Source organism: Tachyglossus aculeatus, chromosome 2 (genome assembly GCF_015852505.1).
Source record: "Tachyglossus aculeatus isolate mTacAcu1 chromosome 2, mTacAcu1.pri, whole genome shotgun sequence".
Classification (NCBI taxonomy): Eukaryota; Metazoa; Chordata; class Mammalia; order Monotremata; family Tachyglossidae; genus Tachyglossus; species Tachyglossus aculeatus.
Window position 1 is genome coordinate 929,386 of NC_052067.1, and position 22,033 is coordinate 951,418.

Consider the following 22,033-nt stretch of genomic DNA (forward strand, 5'->3'; position numbering starts at 1 on the left):
TTAATCCCCATTTTACAGATGAGGTAACAAGGGACAGAGACGTTAAATGACTTGCCCAAGGTCACACAGCAGACAAGTGGCAGAGCTAGGACTAGAACCCAGAACCTTCTGACCCTCGGGCCCGTGCTCTATCCACTAGGTGGGAGGGTGAGAGCAAAAAGAAGGCTGAGGATTTGGGGCGGGGAGTGGGGATGGGGATGGGGGGGTGAGCTTTAAAGTACAAACAGGCCAGAGAGGGAGGGGGCAAGTTGTTTAGATAAAGTTTGGGGGGTGGGGTCGGAGGAACAGGGGAGAGGGAACTTGATTTTGAGAGGAGAAGGGTTGATTGAGAGCTGGGTCGAGGATAATGCCAAGGTTGCAGGCATGTGAGACAGGGAAGATGGGAGATCTCTTCTTGAGACACTGTTAGGAAGAATGAGAGAGTGGCAACGGGGGCAGGAAGAGGGTGAGAGTGGAGAAATACAAGGGAGATTTTAGGGAGAACACACAATATGGTTCTAATTTTATTGGTGAAGTAGGTGGCCAGGACATTAGGGGCAAAAGACGGGGAAGATGCGGGTACAGGGAGCTTGACGGGGGAGTTAAAGGCCTGACACAGCTGGCATGGATGCATGAGAGCCAATAATAATAAATAATAATAATAATGGCATTTATTAAGCACTTACTATGTGCAAAGCACTGTTCTAAGCGCTGGGGAGGTTTACAAGGTGATCAGGTTGTCCCACAGGGGGCTCACAGTCTTCATCCCCATTTTCCAGATGAGGTAACTGAGGCCCAGAGAAGTGAAGTGACTTGCCCAAAGTCACACAGCTGACAATTGGCGGAGCTGGGGTTCAAACCCATGACCTCTGACTCCAAAGCCCGGGCTCTTTCCATTGAGCCACGCTGTTTCTCCAATAAGGATGGAGAAGTACTGTTGCCAGGAGGAGGAGAGGGCAGAATTAAAGTAGGTGAGGTTGAGTTGGACAGGGCCGGCCTGGTGTCAGGATTCCTGCCAGGAGCGCTCTTGCAGCTCTAGCACAGGAACGGAGGAAGCTTATACCATGGAGGTGATCTAGGACTGCAGGTTGATGATAGGATATCGACGGAGGGACGGGAGAGTGAGGGAATTAAATGCAGTGAAGAGGACAGAGTTGAGGGTGTGGGTTTGTGCATTCCAGCTCAGTGGGGTAGGATGGTGGTGTATTGAGGAGTGAGAGGTAGAGGGAAGGGAAAAGGTCGACAGAAACATCCACGTTGATGTCAAGTCACCGAGGATTGGTGTGGGGAGGGAGAAAGAGAGAAGGAATGTGAGAAAGGCATCAAAATGGTTCAGAAAGTTGGAGATTGAGCCTGAGGATAACAACAAACAGTAATTGAGCGGGTAGGGGAGTTGGATGGTGTGGGCCTCAATGAAGGAGAAATAATAATAATAATGGCATTTATTAAGTGCTTACTATGTGCAGAGCACTGTTCTAAGCACTGGGGAAGTTACAAGGTGATCAGGTTGTCCCACAGGGGGCTCACAGTTTGAATCCCCATTTTACAGATGAGGTAACTGAGGCACAGAGAAGTTAAGTGACTTGCCCGAAGTCACACAGCTGACAAGTTGTGGAGCCGGGATTTGAACCCATGACCTCTGACTCCAAAGCCCGTGCTCTTTCCACCGAGCCACACTTTCTAAGAAAAGGATGTTTCTAATTCCAGTGGAGGGCAAAATGCTGATCGGACAGAATACCTAAGTTCTAAATAGATCCTACATTCTTCTCATTACCCAACTCCAGCTCGAATGAGTCCTTTTCTGCTCTTTAGGCAGAGGGAACATCCCACACCCACCTTCAAGTCCATAACCCCCTCGATCTCCGATATCACCCTGGGAGGAGGACCCACGCGGTGAGCTGAGAACAGAACTGGGGCGGAATCCTAGCTCTGGGGCCGCTCTCGGCCCCACCGAGAGACGGAGGATTCTTGATGGAGTGCTGCCAGGAAAGAAATGGCATGTCCGTACCTTGATGGTCTCATTGGGCACTCCGGGCTCTGGCACCTTGTCCAAATAGGTCGTCAAATCTTGATCCACGTGTTCAAACACTAGTGTTAGCTTGGTTTCTCTGTCTGTGCGCGAGACCGTGCATACGTCAAACAGCCTGAGAGGAAAAGGAAGATGAGGTTAAGTGGGTCGAACTGAATAGAGTAAGTCAGTTGTATTTCTGCATGCTGCAGGAAGCAGCATGGCCTAATCATAATAACAATTTTTATTATTATTGTGGTATTCGTTAAGTGCTTACTATGTGCCAAGCACTGTTCTAAGCACTGGGGGAGATACAAGGTAAGCAGGTTGGACACAGTCCCTGTCCCACATGGAGGTCACAGTCTTACTCTCCATTTTAAAAATAATAATAATGATGGTATTTGTTAAGCACTTACTATGTGCCGAGCACTGTTCTAAGCACTGGGGTAGATACAAGGTAATCAGGTTGTCCCATATGGGGCTCACAGTCCTAATCCCCATTTTACAGATGAGGGAACTGAGGCCTAGCGAAGTTATGTGACTTGCCCAAGCTCACACAGCAGACATGTGGCGGAGCTGGGATTAGAACCCACGTCCTTTGACTCCCAAACCCGTGCTCTTGCTACTAGGCCGTGGGAGTCGGAAGGACCTGGGTTCTAATCCCGACTCCGCCACTTGTCTGCTGTGTGACCTTGGGCAAGTCACTTCACTTCTCTGTGCCTCAGTTCCCTCATCTGTAAAATGAGGATTAAGACTGTGAGCTCCATGTGGGACACAGACTGTGCCCAACTATATTAGCTTGTATCTACCCCAGCGCTTAGAACAGTGGTTGACACATAGTAAGTGCTTAACAAGTACCATTATTATTATTATTACTTCTAGACAATCTCAAATGCATTAGATCGATCAATCGTTCAATGGTATTTATTCAGTGCATACCATATCCAGAGCACTGACGATGTGCATCTAGCTTTATTTCTATTTATTCTGATGACTTGACACCTGTCCACATGTTTTGTTTTGTCTCCCCCTTCTAGACGGTGAGTCCGTTGTTGGGTAGGGACCGTCTCTATATGCTGCCAACTTGTACTTCCCAAGCGCTTAGTACAGTGCTCTGCACACAGTAAGCGCTCAATAAATACAATTGAATGAATGAATGAATGTTCTAAGCGCTTGGGAAAGTACAACAGAGTTGATAGTCACGATTCCTGTCCACAAAGAACATATAGCCTACAGGGATAAAACGGAATAAAGAAAGCCCTTTCCAAAAAAGGCCCCTCTGTGGTTACTGAGGATTCTGGGACCTAATGGAAGCCAAGACGCCACTACTCTCCCATCTCAAGTTGCCCCATGGCAGAAAGGCTGGCCCAGTGGGAAAAGTGGAGAATGTCACAGGGTCCGGCGAGCCTGTCTGGAACTACAGCAGTGCCCACCCCCTTCTTACCCTCGAGTCCCAGCAAGCAGGCCCTGAACTGTCAACTGGGAGTCCAAGAGCTGGTGTCCCTCCCAAAGTATCTGACCCACTAGCACAGAACAGGTTTAGGCCACAGGAGATGGAAACTGGCCCTTGGAGCAGGGGGGCTGGTCCCTGGGAATCCCTTGGGCAGGTCACTTCACTTCTCTGTGCCTCAGTTACCTCATCTGTCCAAATCCATCAACGGGATTTATTAAGTGCTTACTGGGAAGGAGAGGTATGGTGAGCATTAATTGATGAATTAATTAACTGCGGTACTTGTTAAGCACTTACTATGTTCCAGGCACTGCACTAAGCACCAGGGTGGAATCAAGCAAATTGGATTGGACACAGTCCCTGTCCCAATTGGAGCTCACAGTCTTAATCTCCATTTTACAGATGAGGTAACTGAGGCCCAGAAGTGAAGTGACTTGCCCAAGGTCACTCAGCAGATAAGTGGCAGAGCCAGGATTAGAACCCAGGTCCTCTGACTCCTCTAGATCATGTTGGTTCTTTGCATTCAGAGCTGGGTGATCCAGACCTGCAGGGTCCCAGCTCATTCTTCACAGGGTTAAGAACACCAGCAGTGCTGCTGACGGAAACCATTTTAAATCTAAAAAAGGAACAGCATTCCGAGGAAATGGTCACTTCTTTAACTTGTACTTGGCCAAAAAGAATGCTGATGGACCAATCAAATGCTTCTCCTCGCATAGGGATTTGCTTCCTCCCCCCCACCCCCACCCCCCAAGATAATCGTTTCTTTCTGCAGGATTCATCAGTGAAAATTTCCCGTGGAATGTGAGGCCACATACCAGAGTCTACGGACAATCAATCGATCGATAGGATCTACTGAACCCTTACTATAGGCAGGGCACTTGGGAGAGTACAACAGAGTTGGTAGACTCGATCCTGGCCCTGGCCACCAATTCTACTGCCCCACAGAGAAAATGGTAGCTTTACTGTAAAACCAGGTGTTAAAAATTTCCTGGAGATAAAGCTAAACCTCTCAGGAATTGGTTTACATTTCCGCATTCCACGGTGATCAGGGCAACGGAATTCAGCAAGAATACTGGGAAAGCCATCTGAGTGGCTCACGACAGCTGACATTGCATCTACATCACAGATCTGGATTAGGAAGAATAATCATGATAATAGTAATAATATTTGTTAAGTGCTTACTATGTGCCAAGCACTGTTCTAAGCTCTGAGGTACACACAAGTTAATCTAGTTGGACACAGTCCCTGTCCCATATGGGGCTCACAGTTTAAGTAAGAGGGAGAACAGGGATTGAATCCCCATTTTACAGATGAGGAAAATGAGACCCAGGGACGTTATGTGACTTCCCAAGGTCACCCAGGAGGTAATTGGCAGAGCCGGCATTAGAACCCTGGTCCTCTGGCTCCTAGGCTCAGACTCTTTCCATTAGGCCATTCCGCGTCCCAAGCCCTGAGTAGATTTCCCAAGGATTTCATAGAGCCATTTGGACTTCTTTAAGGTAAAAGGTTTAAATGATTTTCTGTCAGCCTGTTTTATTCTTAACATTTTGATCTTTCAAAGATTCATAGATTTTACTTCTCCAAATTGAAGGACAAGCAGAGCGGAAAGTAGTAGGGCCTACAGATAGAAGAATTCTCCCTAAGGAGGACGTCAGGAATCAATACACGAAGACATGTGCATTTGCATTTCCCATTTTGATCTTTCAAAATGTCCCTAAACAAAAAGGAATGTCCGGTTTCCCCAAGGAAGCAATCTCTCCTCCACATTGGCAACTCTGCTGTCACATCAACCTAAAATAAGAAATGAGCCACGTTAACCAAATGAGGCGAGCTCGGATGAACGATACGAAAGAACGTCCGAAAATAGACTGATGAAAATCCTTTCTTTCCTCTCTAGACTGCAAGCTCCCATGGGCAGGGAACATGTCCACCAACTCTGTTGTGTAATACTCTCTGAAGCGCTTTATTTATTTATTTGACTGCTTATCATGTACCGATCACTATACTAAGCGCTTGGAAGAGGACATTATAACAGCGTCGGGAGACATGTTCCCTGCTCACAGTGCTGCCTGGGGAAAAGAAAATGTCCACCTAGTGTTGTCTGCTTATTTTTAGGATCACTTAATTCATACCCATAAATGCACATTGGCTGACAACAGAAAAGCCAAAGCGTGGGCTGCCTAGGGCCCGATTTCTCCACAAACCCTAACGAGAATGAAGCTCGTTATCCTCTAGCTAATAGATCAGATAATTCCTTACCTATGCGCTAAAGCAAACGCCAGGACCCCTTAGGGACGATTATCACTTTCCGAGCACAGGACAGGGCGTTTGTAGCTTGGCCTCCTGCTTCTCAGATGCCCGTGGGGGTGGAAATATCGAACAATCCATCCTTTACGTTGGCTGCTAGAAACTCACCCCTGGGTGTATCTGGTTCCTCCGATAGTATGAACTAAGTGGGCAGCCCACCCGAAGTGATTCTAATCACCTGTTTCCTTTGCCTGATCTCCACAAATTTGCTGGGGGTTTCTTGGCCGGGCTGACACAAGGGATGGCTCCATTTATGGAGGGAGATTGTGACCCGAAACTTAGGTGAACTAAAACTTCCCAGAGATTACAGTTCACACAAAAGTCTTCTATAAAAACTGCTTTGTAAACAGAAGCTCTGCTCTCCTACTGAATTTATCAAAAAGGAAATTGACATTACTTAGGTTTGAAGCCTGACCCTTTGCAGGAAGTTCAATAAGGTTTTTTTTAGAGTCACCTTTGCAATACGTTTAGATTTGAAGGTGTCTCCCTCTGTGTGAGTGTGTGTGGGGGGGCTGGCCCCGTTACCCCCATCACCCTGTCCCCCCGCCACACACACACAACCGAACTCCTCCTGGTCTCTGACAAGACAGGAATTCCCAGACTGGGATGAAAACAATAATAATGATGGCATTTATTAAGCGCTTTCTATGTGCAAAGCACAACATTTCGAAGCCTGTCCCCTTACGGACCCATTCATTCATTCAATTGTATTTATTGAGCTAAACAAAATGCCATTATTATTATTATTACTGTGTGTAGAGCACTGTACTAAGCGCTCGAGAGAGTACAATATAGCAATAAACAGACACATTCCCTGACCACAGCAAGTGTACAGTCTAGAGGGGATGACAGATATTAAAATGTCACCCACATATACTCCCATTCCTCTAAAAACCTCTCCCTCATCCACCCTCTGCACTCATGTCAATTGGTGGTATTTATTGGGCACTTACTCTGTGCAGAGCTCTGTACTAGATACTTGGGAGAGTACAATAGTTAGTAGACACGATCTCTGCCCTCAAGGCGTTCAATAAGCATTCAATAAATACGATCGAATCAATACACGAAGACATTTGCTTTTGCATTTGGACAACAGCCATTCCGGGGGATTAGAAATGCTTATCAAGCTCATCCTTGATGGCGTAAGCATATAATGTTCTCGGGGTCCACAGTTCTATATTTTTCCGATAGCCATCCCGTGGGGTCTGTATGACTGGGTCCTTGCTCTAGTTCTTTTTTTAATTTATACTGGAACACTTTGAGGGTGGGGAACAGGTCTCACCTCTGTTGTGCTCTGTCAATCAATCTGCCATATTTATTGAGCATTTACTATGTACAGAGCACTCTAATAAGCCCTTGGGAGAGGACAGTTCAACAGAGCCGGTAGACACGCTCCCTGCCCACAACAAGCTTACAGTCTAGAGGGGGAGAGAGACGTTAATATAAATGATTTATAAAGATGTACATAAATGCTATGGGGCTGAGGTTGGGGTGAATACCAAATGGCCAAAGAGTATGGATCCAAGTGAATAGACAATGCAGAAGGGAGAGGGAGCCAGGGAAAAGTAGGCTTAATTGGGGAAGGCTACTAATTCTTTCTACTCATTCTGTTGTACTCTCCCAAGTGCTCAGTACGGTACTCTGCACACTGCTGTCTGTACGCTTCTTAAGCATAGGGATCCTGGTCTATGAACTCTTATTTTATACTCTCCAAAGTACAGTGTTCTGCATACAGCAGTCGGAATACTTCTGCGGGGCAGGGCTTGTACCTTCTAATTCTACTGAACTCTCTCAAGCGCTGAGTACGGTGCTCTGCACATAGTAAGCACATTCAATAAATGCCATTGACTGAGTGACTGCTAAGTGCTTATCCTGGCCCTCTGCAAACAGTGGGCTCCCAGTAAATGCCACTGACTGATTGACTGATGGAAAGTCAGTCATTCCTCACCCAATCAGGCAACAGATTTGATTGAACAGGCCCTGGGGGCAGAACACCAATTGAATTCCCAACGTGGTTGCCAGTGTCAGCATGGATGGGGGAAATATGTATTGGACATCTCTTGGCCTCCAGTTGTGAATTTATCAGCCAACTCACTCGGTAGCCCGGACGCTCTTAAATAATTTTTCAAGTGCCTTTGAAGTATTTGGGCCTGCCCCAAACCGTTCCTGTCTGTACAACATAAAAAATTGAGCTGTGACTACAGGCCCTCCCCTGCCCCAGAGAAAGAGTTGGAGAGGCTTTTTTTGACTCTGGGTGGCTTTTTAACGGGCCCTTAGCCAAGGACCAATGGACACCCATCAGCCATTCTGGAACCGTCTCAGAATGCACTGCAGCTTTTACGATCAGGTTGGTTGCCCCCACTTCAACTTCTGATTAAAATCTGCCCTGGCTCCTGAAAATACCACACACAAATTTTGATTCATAGATTTTACTTCCCCAAACTGAAGGACCAGCAGAGCGGAAAGTAGTAGGGCCTAGAGATAGAAGAATTCTCCCTAAGGAGGACGTCAGACTCACAGAACTGGAAGGAGCTCTGGTAGAGGAAAGGCAGTGCTAACTAAAAATGAGTCGATACAGAGTAAGGGATGGGAGAGGACTGATGGGGAGATAGGTGGTCCCAGGTGAGGTGACCGTAACCAGGTAATAATAATAATAATAATAACTGAGGTATTACTTGTTAAGTGCTTACTACGTGCCAGACACTGTACTAACCGCTGAGGTAGATACAAGATAATCAAGTTGGACACAGTGCCAGTCCCACATAGGGCTCACAGTCTCAATCCCCATTTTTACAGATGATGTAACTGACACACAGAGAAGTCAAAAGACTTGCCCAAGATCACGCAACAGACATGTGGCAGAGCCGGCATTAGAACCCAGGTCCCGCTGGCTCCCAAGCCTGTGCTCTTTCCATTAGGCCATGCTGCTTCTCATACTTTCTTACTCCATACTTCCTCAGGTCCATCACCTGGCTGAGCTCAATACTCTGCCTGTCTCTCCTTGATTCTGCCCACTAACTCAATCAATCAATCATATTTACTGAGTGCTTACTATATGACGAGCACGGTACTAAGCACCTGGGTGAGTACAATATAACCGAGTTAGTAGACACGTTCTCTGCCCACAATGAGCTTACAGTCGAGAGGGGGAGACCGACATTAACATCCACAAATACATTTACATACGCATGCATAAGAGCTGTGGGGCTGAGGGCGGGTGAGTAAAGGGCACAAATCCAAATGCAAGGGTGATGCAGAGGGAATGGGAGAAGAGGAAATGAGGGCTAAATGTGAGACAACTATATATTACAGCCAAAGAGAACAAAAGCATCCTGGGATGCCTCACCATAAAATATTAGAGATCCTTTGAATTCAGTCTGGGTGACCCTGGGCATGTCATTTACCTTCTCTAGACCTCAGTTTCTGCATCTGTAAAATGGGGATTCAATATCTGTACTCCCTCCCCATTAGAGTGGGAGTCCCCAGTGTCCAACCTGATTACTTTGTATCTCCCCAAGTGGTTAGTAAAGTGCTTGGCATATAGTTTAACAGATACCCCAATTATTACTGGGGGTAATAAGGGAAGCAGCTTGGATGAGTGGAAAGAGCCCGGGCTTGGGAGTCAGAGGTCGTGGGTTCTAATCCCAGGTCCGCCACTGGTCAGCTGTGACTTTGGGCAAGTCACTTGACTTCTGTATGCCTCAGTTATCTCACCTGTAAAATGGGGATGGAAACTGTGAGCCCCACGTGGGACAACCTGATTACCTTGTATCTACCTCAGCGCTTAGAACAGTGCTCGGCACATAGTAAGTACTTAAAAAATGCCATTATTATTATTATTATATTCTTATACTACCTAAACATATACACTAGGGAGATTTTCTGAGGGAGATGGTAATTCACGGGTGTAGGTATGGCTGAAAAGGCCAACACTTGACTAGCCGCCGGGCTATTTGCCCATAGAGATCCACCCCATGCTGTGTGGTTGTGACTTTATTTGCAGTGCTGGTCCTTGGTTTTAGTATGACTCAACCTCACAGCCCTCCCGGAAGTTCTACACCAAAGAGTTACTCTTCATCATCATCAATCACATTTATTGAGCGCTTACTATGTGCAGAGCACTGTACTAAGTGCTTGGGAAGTACAAATTGGCAACATATAGAGACAGTCCCTAACCCAACAGTGGGCTCACAGTCTAAAAGGGGGAGACAGAGAACAAAACCAAACATACTAACAAAATAAAATAAATAGGATATGTACAAATAAAATAAATAAATAAAAAAATAGAGTAATAAATATGTACAAACATATATACATATATACAGGTGCTGTGGGGAAGGGAAGGAGGTAAGATGGGGGGGATGGAGAGGGGGATAAGGGGGAGAGGAAGGGGGTCAGTCTGGGAAGGCCTCCTGGAGGAGGTGAGCTCTCAGCAGGGCCTTGAAGGGAGGAAGAGAGCTAGCTTGGCGGATGGGCAGAGGGAGGGCATTCCAGGCCCGGGGGATGACGTGGGCCGGGGGTCGATGGCGGGACAGGCGAGAGCGAGGTACGGTGAGGAGATTAGCAGTACTCTTCTTCTTACTGCCACCCAACGGGCTGAACCACCGAGGTGGGAGACGCTGAGGGACGCTGGAGACCTCCCAAGGGGACACTGGGACACTTATCACCTCACAGGGGGCTGACGGGAACAGTCTTGGCCCAGAGAGACGAAGGTCGCTTGCTATGCGTGAACTGGCTGGTTATGGCCGTGTTGCCACTGCACTGAACGGTGGGCCCTGTTTGCTTCAGCAATGGTTACCAGAGGGAGCACAGGCCTGGGACGTCAGAGGACCTGGATTCTAGTTCCAGCTCTGCCACTTGCCTGCTGGGTAACCTTGGGCACGCCACGTAACCTCTCTGTAAGCTCATTAAGGGGAAGAAATCATGTCTGCTAATTTCTCTTGTAGTGTACTCTCCCAAGTGCTTAGAACAGTGCTCTGCACATAGTAAGTACTCAATAATAACAATTGTGATATTTGTTGAGTGCTTACTAGGTAAGCACTCGTCTCCTCCTCGTCCCCCTCTCCATCCCCCCATCTTACCTCCTTCCCTTCCCCACAGCACCTGTATATATGTATATATGTTTGTACGTATTTATTACTCTATTTATTTATTTATTTTACCTGTACATACCTATTCTATTTATTTTATTTTGTTAGTATGTTTGGTTTTGTTCTCTGTCTCCCCCTTTTAGACTGTGAGCCCACTGTTGGGTAGGGACTGTCTCTATATGTTGCCAACTTGTACTTCCCAAGCGCTTAGTACAGTGCTCTGCACACAGTAAGCGCTCAATACGATTGATTGATTGATTGATAGGTACCAGGTACTGTACTAAGCGCTGGGGAGGTTACCAGCAAATCAGGCTCGACACAATCCCTGTCCCACATGGGGCTCACGGTCCGAATCCCCATTTTACAGACGAGGTGAATGAGGCACAGAGTAGTGAAGTGACTGCCCAAGGTCTCACAGCAGGCAAGTGGAGCAGGGATTAGAACTCATGACCTCCTGACTCCCAGGACTGTGCTCTATCCATTGCGCTACGCTGCTTCTCAATAAATACCACTGATCGAGTGATCGTTTCCGTTTCCTCATCCGTAAAGTGGGGATTCATTACCTGCCCCCATTACATCCTTACATTGTGAACCCTGTGTGGGATGGGGACTGCGTGCAACCTGATCTTCTTATATCGACCTGAGCTCTTCGTACATTGCTCGGTACGGACTGAGTGCTTAGCAAATACCGTTACTGTTATTATCAGGTGTCAGGCCTGCCACCTGGCAACCCCTGGTCCCAAAAAGTCTGCTAGCGGTGCGAGTGACCAGCTGGTGATGCTATCTCTGCACCAGAAACCAAAGCACTCTGCCATCACCATCATCACCATCATCTTTTAGACTGTGAGCCCACTGTTGGGCAGGGACTCTCTATATGTTGCCAATTTGTACTTCCCAAGCGCTTAGTACAGTGCTCTGCACACAGTAAGCGCTCAATAAATACAATTGATGATGATGATGATCAGCCCCACAGAAAATTTCAGCCAAGACTCGCAGCGACTCATTGCGGGAGAACAACGCCCAACAAGATGCTTACAAATGGGAGATTTCAACACGGGTTGGTAGCGATGCCCGAAAAGAGGGAGAAATCATCGGACCACACGGAATGGATAAGCCAAAGAGAGAGAAACAGTGTGGCCTAATGGAATGAGCATAAGACTTGGAGGGAGGAGATTCCAATTCTAATCCTACCTCTACCACTCCCCTTCTGTGTGACTTTAGGTAAGTCACTTCACGTCTCTGTGCCTCAGTTACCTCAGCTGTAAAATTCACTCATTCATTCTTATTTATTGAGCACTTACTGTGTGCAGAGCACGGTATAAGCGCTTGAGAAGTATAAATCAGCAACATATAGGGACGGTCCCTACCCAACAACGAGCTCACAGTCTAGAAATGGGGATTGAAATTGTGAGCTCCATGTGGGCCAAGGACTGTGTCCAACCTGATTTGCTTGTATCCACCTCAGTGCTTAGAACATTGCCTGGCACAAAGTAAGTGCTTAATACCACAGTTATTATTATTATTTTTAACTTCTTTGGGTCTCATTTTCCTCATCTGTAAAATGAGGATGAAATACCTGTTCTCCCTCCCCCTTAGACTGTGAACCCCTGCATGGGACAGGGTCTGTGGCCGATCTGACTGGACAGTATCTACCTCGGTGTTTAGCAGAATGCTTGGCACATATTAAGCACTGAACAAATAGGACAATTATTACTGTTAGGGTGAGGGAGAAGAAAGGGTGACCCAGCAGCTGCTGAGTGGGCAGCCAGCAAGAGACAAACAAAAGCGGAAGGGCTGGAGGAGGACGGGCTGCGAGTGAACTGTGAGGGTGCGGCCTCGGACAGCGGAGGGAGATGGTGCGGCAGACGTATCGGGAAGGAGTGGCTCTTCTTAAGCCACGGCTCCCAGAGAGATTCGAGGCCAAGAGGCAAAAATGCCACCTGGGCCAGGCGTTGCCAGTGTATGAAACGTCAGGGGTGTGAGAGGGGCAGTTCAGTGTACATACCAGGCAGCTGGGACGGGCAAGGCACACCGGCTTTGGAGGCCAGCCACCCCGTGGGTGCCCCATGGGGTCAGGGGCGCCTGCCATGAGCAGGATAGAATACCGGAGCTCCGGGACCCAGAAGACAGCAGCTGGATGGGACTGGGAGCACATCCCGACTGACGCGGATGCGGTAACATCACTTCCTGAACTCTGGAGTGGCCTCCTCTTCGGGACGAAGAGGCAAACAGAACTACGGGTATGAATGCTCGACTGCACCTGCTGCTCTCTGTTCATCTGGACGACCGCGACTGGCCAGATGTTGGTTTTGGAGGACACCCGGCTTGGCCCCGGGAGCAAATGGGGCTTCCACACCCAGTAAGAGGAGCAAACCAGAGGTTTCACATCTGGATGGGGAAACCCGTTCCCCCGCCAACCATGCCTACACCAAGTGCCCAGGTCAAAGATGATCGGAAGCCTGAATTAGACTCAATCAATCAATCAATCAATCAATCGTATTTATTGAACGCTTACTGTGTGCAGAGCACTCTACTAAGCGCTTGGGAAGTACAAGTTGGCAACACATAGAGACAGTCCCTACCCAACAGCGGGCTCACAGTCTAGAAGGGACTAATTAGAAGAGGGGCTAAGGTGTATCCCTCTCCCGCCCCCCAGCCACCACCCGCCCCGTCATTCCCCACCACTTCACAAGGCTCTAGAGAAAGGGAAGCAGCGTGACCTAGTGGGAAGAGCACAGGCCTGGGGTCCGAGGACCTGAGTTCTAATCCTGTCTCTGCCACCTGCCTGCTGTGTGACCTTGGGTAAGTCACTTCACTTCTCTGTGCCTCGGTTTCCTCAACTGTAAAATGGGGATTCAATAATCGTTCTTCTTTCTACTTAGTCTGTGAGCCCCAGAAGGGACAGGGACTTTGTCTGACCTGATTCACTTGTACTTATCCCAGAAATTAGAGAACAGTGCTTGAAACATATAGAATTAAAGAGGCTCAGTGGCAAGAGCATGGGCTTGAGAGTCAGAGAATGTGGGTTCTAATCCCGGCTCCACCACTTGTCTGCTATGTGACCTTGGGCAAGCCACTTAACTTCTCTGTGCCTCAGTTATCTCACCTGTAAAATGGGGATTAAGACTGTGAGCCCTACGTAGGACAATCTGATTACCTTGTATCTACCTCAGTGCCTAGAACAGTGCTTGGCACATGGTAAGTGCTTAGAAATACCATTGTTATTATTATTATGATACATACTATGTGCTTAACAAATACTTTCTTTTTCATTTAGAAAAGGTGGCATAAGGTCTCAGGAAACACCATAGGCATTTACGCCATTTTTCATCCAAGGTAAAGGTTAATCCCAAACGAGCACACTGCTAGTAATAACATCTGAAACACCGTCACGTTGTAGAGTAACAATGACTCAGCCACCGAAACCTATCTACTGTTGCCCTTTGTGTTCAAAGAAGACACCGCTGATGGGGCAGGTCACCCGTGAGTACCATGTATGGCTAAAATGGCCGAAGCAGGATCAAGTTCTGGTCACACTGGGCACCCAGATGGGTCATCCCTTGTTATACTTGATGTCTGCAGTGTCTGACACTGTTTTCTCTTTTGCCTCCGTGTCTCTCTTTCTACCCGCTTCTTGAGGGCAGTGCACTATGCAGGTCTGTCCTCAGCAACTGACTCCCAGTTTCGCTCATACCATCAACTCCGCTTTTATTTCACGACCATTTTTAGGCAGACCTGAAAGCACTGAAGCAGAATAAAAATAGTTATATTCTACTCTCCCAAGCTTAGTACAGTGCTCTGTGCACGTCAGGGCTCAATAAATATGACTGAATAAACACAATCTACACATTTCAAACAAAGTTTAGAAGACGTGAGAGAACTCCGACCTCACCTCCCTGTGAAGGCAACCAGAAGAAAATCACAAGCTGCCCATGTCCTTATTTCGTGAAGAGAATAAGTGGGGGTCGTTGGCAGGCAACTGGCACACCAGAGGGCCCCGGGGAAGAAGTCCAAGGATAAAAATCTGTTTACAATGTCCTCATGCCCGAATGAAAGAACCCAGGGGTTCTGTCTTCTGTCCCCCTGCCTCTCCTCTCCTCCGCACATGTACATTTCCAAGGGCTTTACCTTTCTCACTCAGTCTCTGGCAGCCTCCAAAATGGTTCCTCTCCACAGAATGGCAGGACCTTTCTCCGATCTGATATAATGGCCACTCTCTTCTTGGATTCAGTGCTTAGCGTGGCTTACACTCAGTAGGTGCCTAATAATTACTATTGCTATTGCTACTACTATTACTACTACTACAACTGTCCCTGTCCCCCATTTGGCTCCCAGTCTTAATCCCCATTTTACAGATGAGGTAATTGAGGCCCAGAGAAGTACAGTGATTTGCCCAAGGTCACACAGCAGATAAATGGTGGAGCCGGGATTAGAACCCATGACCTTCTGACTCCCAAGCCCGTGCTCTAGCCACAAAGGCCAGAAGCTTCTCACGATAAATCCGTCTAGTTCTGGGACTGGGGCCACTTTAGAACAGCTGCACAATGGGAACCTGCAAAAAGGGAATGGGATGGGGCCCAGGCAATAAAGAATTTCCTGTTCCTAGATTAGGTGACTATCTGGACATTCTGAGCACTCTTTATACTTCAAAAAATGCATTTGCTTGAAGAATGACGACTGCAACTTTTCTCAATAGATGTGAAATAGCAGTGAAACGCTGAATTCAATTCAATCATACTTAGAGTGCTTACAGTGTGCAAAGCACTATATTAAGCACTTGGGAGAGTATAACAGAGACACTGAACCCCCATAAGCCAAAGCCCTTGGGGCACACAGCAGGTCTTCTAGAGCCGAAGCTCCTTGTGGGCAGGGAGCTACTCCTGGGCTACTTTTGTGTTTTCCCAAGTGCTTGGCACAGTGCACGGCACTCGACAGGCACTCAACAGATAGCATTGCGGCTACTGATGGGGTGACCCAGTGGCCTGGATTGCCTAGGACAGTCCTGAAAACCAGGTTCACTCAGGGCCCCGGCCCAGGACTTCTTAAAGTTTCCAGGATGTCTGGCCTGAGCAACAGTTTCTGAAAGTGCTGGAACACCCTGGCTGGACTGACTGTAAGCTCATTGTAGGTGGGGAACGTGTTGTATTGTACTCTCCCAAGTGATTAATACAGTGCTGTGCACATAGTAAGCATTCAATAAATACCACTAACTGATTGTTTGAGCAACTTGGAGTCCCACCAAGGCCCTCGCAGGAACGAGCCAGCCCTCCACCTCCCTGGGTGCCAACCCCCTAGCTACAAGGCCAGGGCCGCACCGAACATTGGGGTGGGAGGTCCTGGCCTCTGGACCTCAGGGCACAAACCCACTTGGTTTCATTTTAACGACGTCCTCAGAATGGCAAAATGCTGCCAAGGGGAGACGAGAGGCTTCTCAAATGGTGGGTGGCCCCAACAGGAGAGGCAATCTTGAACGGTAAAATGGCAGGAGAGGTGGCCCAAGGCATTCTGAGAAGGAAAGGCAGTGAGGAACACAGCCATGGGGCACTGCTCTGAGAGACTGCTCCACCTCCCCATGATTGAGCCTGTCCTCAGTGGATCCTCCCTAGCCTCCCCGTGCCCCCCATCCCCCACACCCTCCTTCCCCTGCCCTTAAGGGGGCCTTGAGGGAGAGAAGCAGCAGGGCCTAGTTCCACTAGGCACTTGTACATATTTACTATGCTATTTACTTTGTTAATGATGTGCATCTAGCTTTATTTCTATTTATTCTGATGACTTGACACCTGTCCACATGTTTTGTTTTGTTGTCTGTCTCCCCCTTCTAGACCGTGAGCCCGTTGTTGGGTAGGGACCGTCTCTATATGTTGCCAACTTGTACTTCCCAAGCGCTTAATACAGTGCTCTGCACACAGTAAGCGCTCAATAAATAATCAATCAATCAATCAATCGTATTTATTGAGCGCTTACTGTGTGCAGAGCACTGCACTAAGCGCTTGGGAAGTACAAGTTGGCAACACATAGAGACAGTCCCTACCCAACAGTGGGCTCACAGTCTAAAAGGGGGAGACAGAGAACAAAACCAAACGTACTAACAAAATAAAATAAATAGAATAGATATGTATAAGTAAAATAAATAAATAAATACAGTAATAAATATCTACAAACATACATACATATATACATGTGCTGTGGGGAAGGTAAGGAGGTAAGATGAGGGGGGATGATGGGGGGACGAGGGGGAGAGGAAGGAAGGGGCTCAGTGTTGGAAGGCCTCCTGGAGGAGGTGAGCTCTCAGTAGGGCCTTGAAGGGAGGAAGAGAGCTAGCTTGGTGGATGGGCAGAGGGAGGGCATTCCAGGCCCGGGGAATGACGTGGGCCGGGGGTCCACGTCAATACAGTCAATACAATTGACTGTACTGTATTGACTGGGGGGGGGTCAGTCAATACAACTGACTGAATGAATAGTGGACAAGTCATTTAACTTCTCTGGGGCTCAGTTTCCTCATCTGCAAAATGAGGATTCAATACCTGTTTTCCCACCTACTTCGCCTGGAACCCAGCCCCAAGTGGGACAGGAACTACGTCTGATCTGATTGTACTAAATGCCACCCCACATCTTAGCAGAGGCTCTGGTACACAGTAAGTAATAATGATGATGGCATTTATTAAGTGCTTACTACGTGCAAAGCACTGTTCTAAGTGCTGGGGAGGTTACAAGATGATCAGGCTGTCCCAAAGGGGGCTCACAGTCTTAGTCCCCATTTTACAGATGAGGTAACCGAGGCCCAGAGAATAATAATAATAATAAAAATGGCATTTATTAAGCGCTTACTATGTGCAAATCACTGTTCTAAGTCCTGGGGGGTACATGGTAATCAGGTTGTCCCACGTGGGGCTCACAGGATTCATCCCCATTTTACAGATGAGGGAACTGAGGCCTGGAGAAGTGAAGTGACTTGCTCAAAGTCACAGAGCTGACAATTGGCGGAGCCGGGATTTGAACCCATGACCTCTGACTCCAAAACCCGGGCTCTTTCCACTGAGCCATGAGCCAGCTGGGGCTTGCTGCCACTGGCGCCTGCTGTCACAACCAGGGCCTACTGTCACAGCTGAGGCCTGCTGCCACAGCCGGGCCCGGCCGCTACCGGGGCCTCCCACCACGGTCAATGCCAGCCACCGCAACCAACCCAGCTGAGCCCTGCCACCCCTGGGACCCGCTCTGACCAAGGACCACCCCCAGAAGTGGGGCCTGCTGCTACCGGGGCCTGCCTCCCCTGGGACCTGCCTCCACTGAGGCTCGCCTCCACATCTGGGGCCTACTGCCACACAGCTAAGGCTCTACAGCCCAGCCCACACATTCTGCTCCCCTAATACCAGCCTACTCACTGTACCTCGGTCTCACCCATCCCGCCAACAACACTTTCCCCTGGCCACACAGCTAAGGCTCGTCACCCCCGGGGCCTACTGCCACAGCCGGGGCCCGCCGTCTGTATCAAACGGAAACCCATCACCATCTGCTTGAAAGCTCTTTCCCTTCTACCTTACCTGGATGATCCCATACTACAACCCAGCCCACACATTCTGCTCCTCTAACACCAACCTACTCAAGCGCTTAGTACAGTGCTCTGCACACAGTAAGCGCTCAATAAATACGACTGAATGAATGAACCTACTCACTGTACCTCGGTCTCATCCATCCCACCAAAAACACTTTCCCCGGTCCTCCTCTGGCCTGGACCTCCCTCCCCGTTCATATCCAACAGTCCACCACTCACCCCACTTGCAAAATCCTCCTAAAATCACATCTCCAAGAGGCCTTCCCATACTAAGCTCTCTATTTCCCCTATCCGCCCTCCCTTCTGAGGGGACTATGCACTTGGCTAACATCAGTGGTACTTATTGAGTATTTCTTATGCACAGAGCACTGTACTAAGTGCTTAAGAGCGTACAATAGAATAGTTGGAAGAACGTTCCCTGCCCACGAGCTTAGTCTACAAACCATGTACCCCTTAAGCATTTTGATACTCTTACCAGCCCCACAATACTTATGTAATTATACCTATAGTTTATTATTTCCCTAATTGCTAATATAAGTTAATGTAATGACAACAATAATAATAATAGCTATTATTATTCTTCTGACCTCAGGCCCGTGCTCTATCCACTACGCCATGCAGCTTCTGTCCATCTCTCTCTGTACACTATAAGCTCCAAGTGGGCAAGGACAGTGTCACTGTGTATTGTACTCATTCATTCATTCATTCAATCGTATTTATTGAGCGCTTACTGTGGGCAGAGCACTGTACTAAGCGCTTGGGAAGTACAAGTTGGCAACATATAGAGACAGTCCCTACCCAACAGTGGGCTCACAGTCTAGTACACAGTAAGCACCACCGATTGACTGATGCGTCAACCTTGAAATCATTGGGAAGCCTGGGGCTGTGGTCGCTGGCCCAAGTGCTTAGTACAGTGATCTGCTCACAGTAAGCGCTCAATAAATACAATTGACTGACTGACTGAATGAATGAGCCACAAGCAGCCAAAACCCTGCTGTGTTGGCCTCGATGTCACCCGTATTGCTTTTGTGTTTTTATTGTTTTGTTTTGTCTTTCTTTGGGTGTCTATCGCCAGTCATTTAATCTGCGAAACCCTGGGGGCAAGTGTCTAGGTCTAATTAATAATAATAATAATAATGATGGCATTTATTAAGCACTTACTATGTGCAAAGCACTGTTCTAGGCACTGGGGAGGTTACAAGGTGATCAGGTTGCCCCACGGGGGGCTCACAGTCTTAATCCCCATTTTACAGATGAGGTAACTGAGGCACAGAGAAGTTAAATGACTTGCCCAAAGTCGCAAAGCTGACAATTGGAGGAGCGGGGATTTGAACCCATGACTTCTGACTCCAAAGCCCATGCACTTTCCACTGAGCCACGCTGCTTCTCTAATTCTCATCTGTGTGTTTTTTCCCAGTACTTAGTATGGTGCTTTACACACTGTAGGCACAGAACAACTTCTAGACTGTGAGCCCACTGTTGGGTAGGGACCGTCTCTATATGTTGCCAACTTGTACTTCCCAAGTGCTTAGTACAGTGCTCTGCACACAGTAAGCGCTCAATAAATATGATTGAATGAATGACCTACTACTGCTCCACTGGAGAGCAATGGACCAGCAGCAAGAGCTGCAGGACCCTCCAGTATTGATGGTATTTACTGAGCGCCTACTGGCTGCCCTGCCCTGGCTGAGCGCTTGGGAAAGTCCAACAGAAAACATGGGATTTTTCCAGCCCACAGGCAGAGTCCATGAGAACTTGGATCTGGCACCACACCAAACTGATGGCAGAGTTTTTAGACAAGCAGCATGGCCTACTGGAAAAATAATGGCCCTGGGAGTCACAGGATCTGAGTTCTAATCCCAGCTCCACCACTTGTCTTCTGTGTGACTTCGGGCAAGTCACTTCCTTCTCTGGGCCTCAGTTTCCTCATCTGGAAAATGGGCTTTCAGACTGTGAGCCCCATGTGAGACATGGACGGGGTCCAACTTTATTACCTTATATTTACCCCAAAACGTAGAACAATGCTTGACACATAATAATCGCTTAACCAATATTAGCATTATTATTATTATTATTATATGATTACCTTGAAGCAGCATGGCTCAGTGGAAGGAGCACAGGCCTGGGAGTAAGAGGACGTGGGTTCTAATCCCAGCTCTGCCCCACGTCAGCTGTGTGACCTTGGTCAAGTCACTTAATTTCTCTGTGCTTCAGCTTCCTTGACTGCAAAATGAGGATTTAATACCTGTTCTCCCTACTTAGACTGTAAGCCCCATGTGGGACAGGGACTATATCCAATCTGCTTAACTTGTATCTACCCCAGCACTTAGAAAAGTGCTTGACACATAGTAAGTGCTTAGAAAATACAATAAAAATAAAAATAAAAATAATAATAATAATAATAATAATAATCTATCCTAGCACTTAATACAGTGTTTGGCACAAAGAAAATGTTGTACTATAAATATAATAATAATGCCATTTGTTAAGCACTTACTACGTGTGAAGCACTGTTCTAAGCACTGGGGGGGATAAGAGGTGATCAGGTTGTCCCACGAGGGGCTCATAGTCTTAATCCCCATTTTCCAGATGAGGTAACTGAGGCTCAGAGAAGTTAAGTGACTTGGGGATGAAGAAGTTAAGTAAAATGGGGATGAAGACTGTGTGCCCCCCGTGGGACAACCTGATCACCTTGTATCCTCCCCAGCGCTTGGAACAGTGCTTTGCACATAGTAAGCGCTTAATAAATGCCATTATTATTATTATTGACAAATTAAAGATAAACACTCTATCTGGAAGAGTCTCTGGGTAACTTGAGGTTCACTTTGCTCTGTAACAAATTATGAATTACTGGAGAGTTTACAAAATACCGCTAATTACTCCTCAAAGCAGACGGAAATTGAGGACAAGAATACAGTGGACATATGCCTCTAACCTTCTGGAGGAAGCCATTAGGAAGGCCCAAAAGTGGAGTCCCAAAATGTATTAGTCTCAGATCCCTGGGGAGAAAGAACTATGGGTTTGGAAAACTGAGAAGCGGAGCAGAGGAAAATAACCCAAGTGATAAAAGAAATATAGATGAACACCTGAAAGTCAGAATTTTACTAAACATGGAAAATAAAACTCACCCCCCTTTGTCTTGTTGGTCTTCAGGTAACTCATTGTTATTGGGCAACATGGCTATAGAGAGGAGATGTGGGCAAAGACTGATAAAAATCTCTGTAACCAAGGGCTTGTTTTAGAATCTGGGAGGAAATGCTAAAATAATTGGAATTCTTCAGTGCAGGGAGGTAGTGTGGTCCAATGGAAAGAGCTAGGGATAGGGAAACAGAAGATATGGTTCTTGACAAGTTAAGGAGCAGCGTGGCCTAGTAGAATGAGCCTGGGCATGGAAGACAGAGGACTTGGGTTCTAATCTCAGCTCTACCACTTACCTGCTGTGTGGTTTGGGCAAGTCACTTGACTTCTCTGTGCCTCGGTTTCCTCACCTGCAAAATGGGGATTCAATACCTGCTCTCCCTTCTTCTTAGACTTATGTGGGACCTGACTATTTTGTATCTACTCCAGAACTCAATACCGTGCTTAGCACATAGTACGCGTTTAACAAATACCACAATCATTATTATTATTATTGATCCAACTCTGGC

The 22,033-nt window shown here is 47.4% G+C and overlaps 1 protein-coding gene across 1 annotated transcript in view; it reads right to left on the reverse strand.

The window, feature by feature from the left end:
* The window catches only part of CDK6 (cyclin dependent kinase 6), a 193,460-nt gene that overhangs the window by 136,145 nt on the left and 35,282 nt on the right, over positions 1-22,033 (reverse strand). Inside the window, exon 2 of the mRNA XM_038742474.1 lies at positions 1,988-2,123. Coding sequence (XP_038598402.1) covers positions 1,988-2,123 — 136 coding nt within the window. The remainder of the gene's footprint in view (positions 1-1,987; positions 2,124-22,033) is intronic.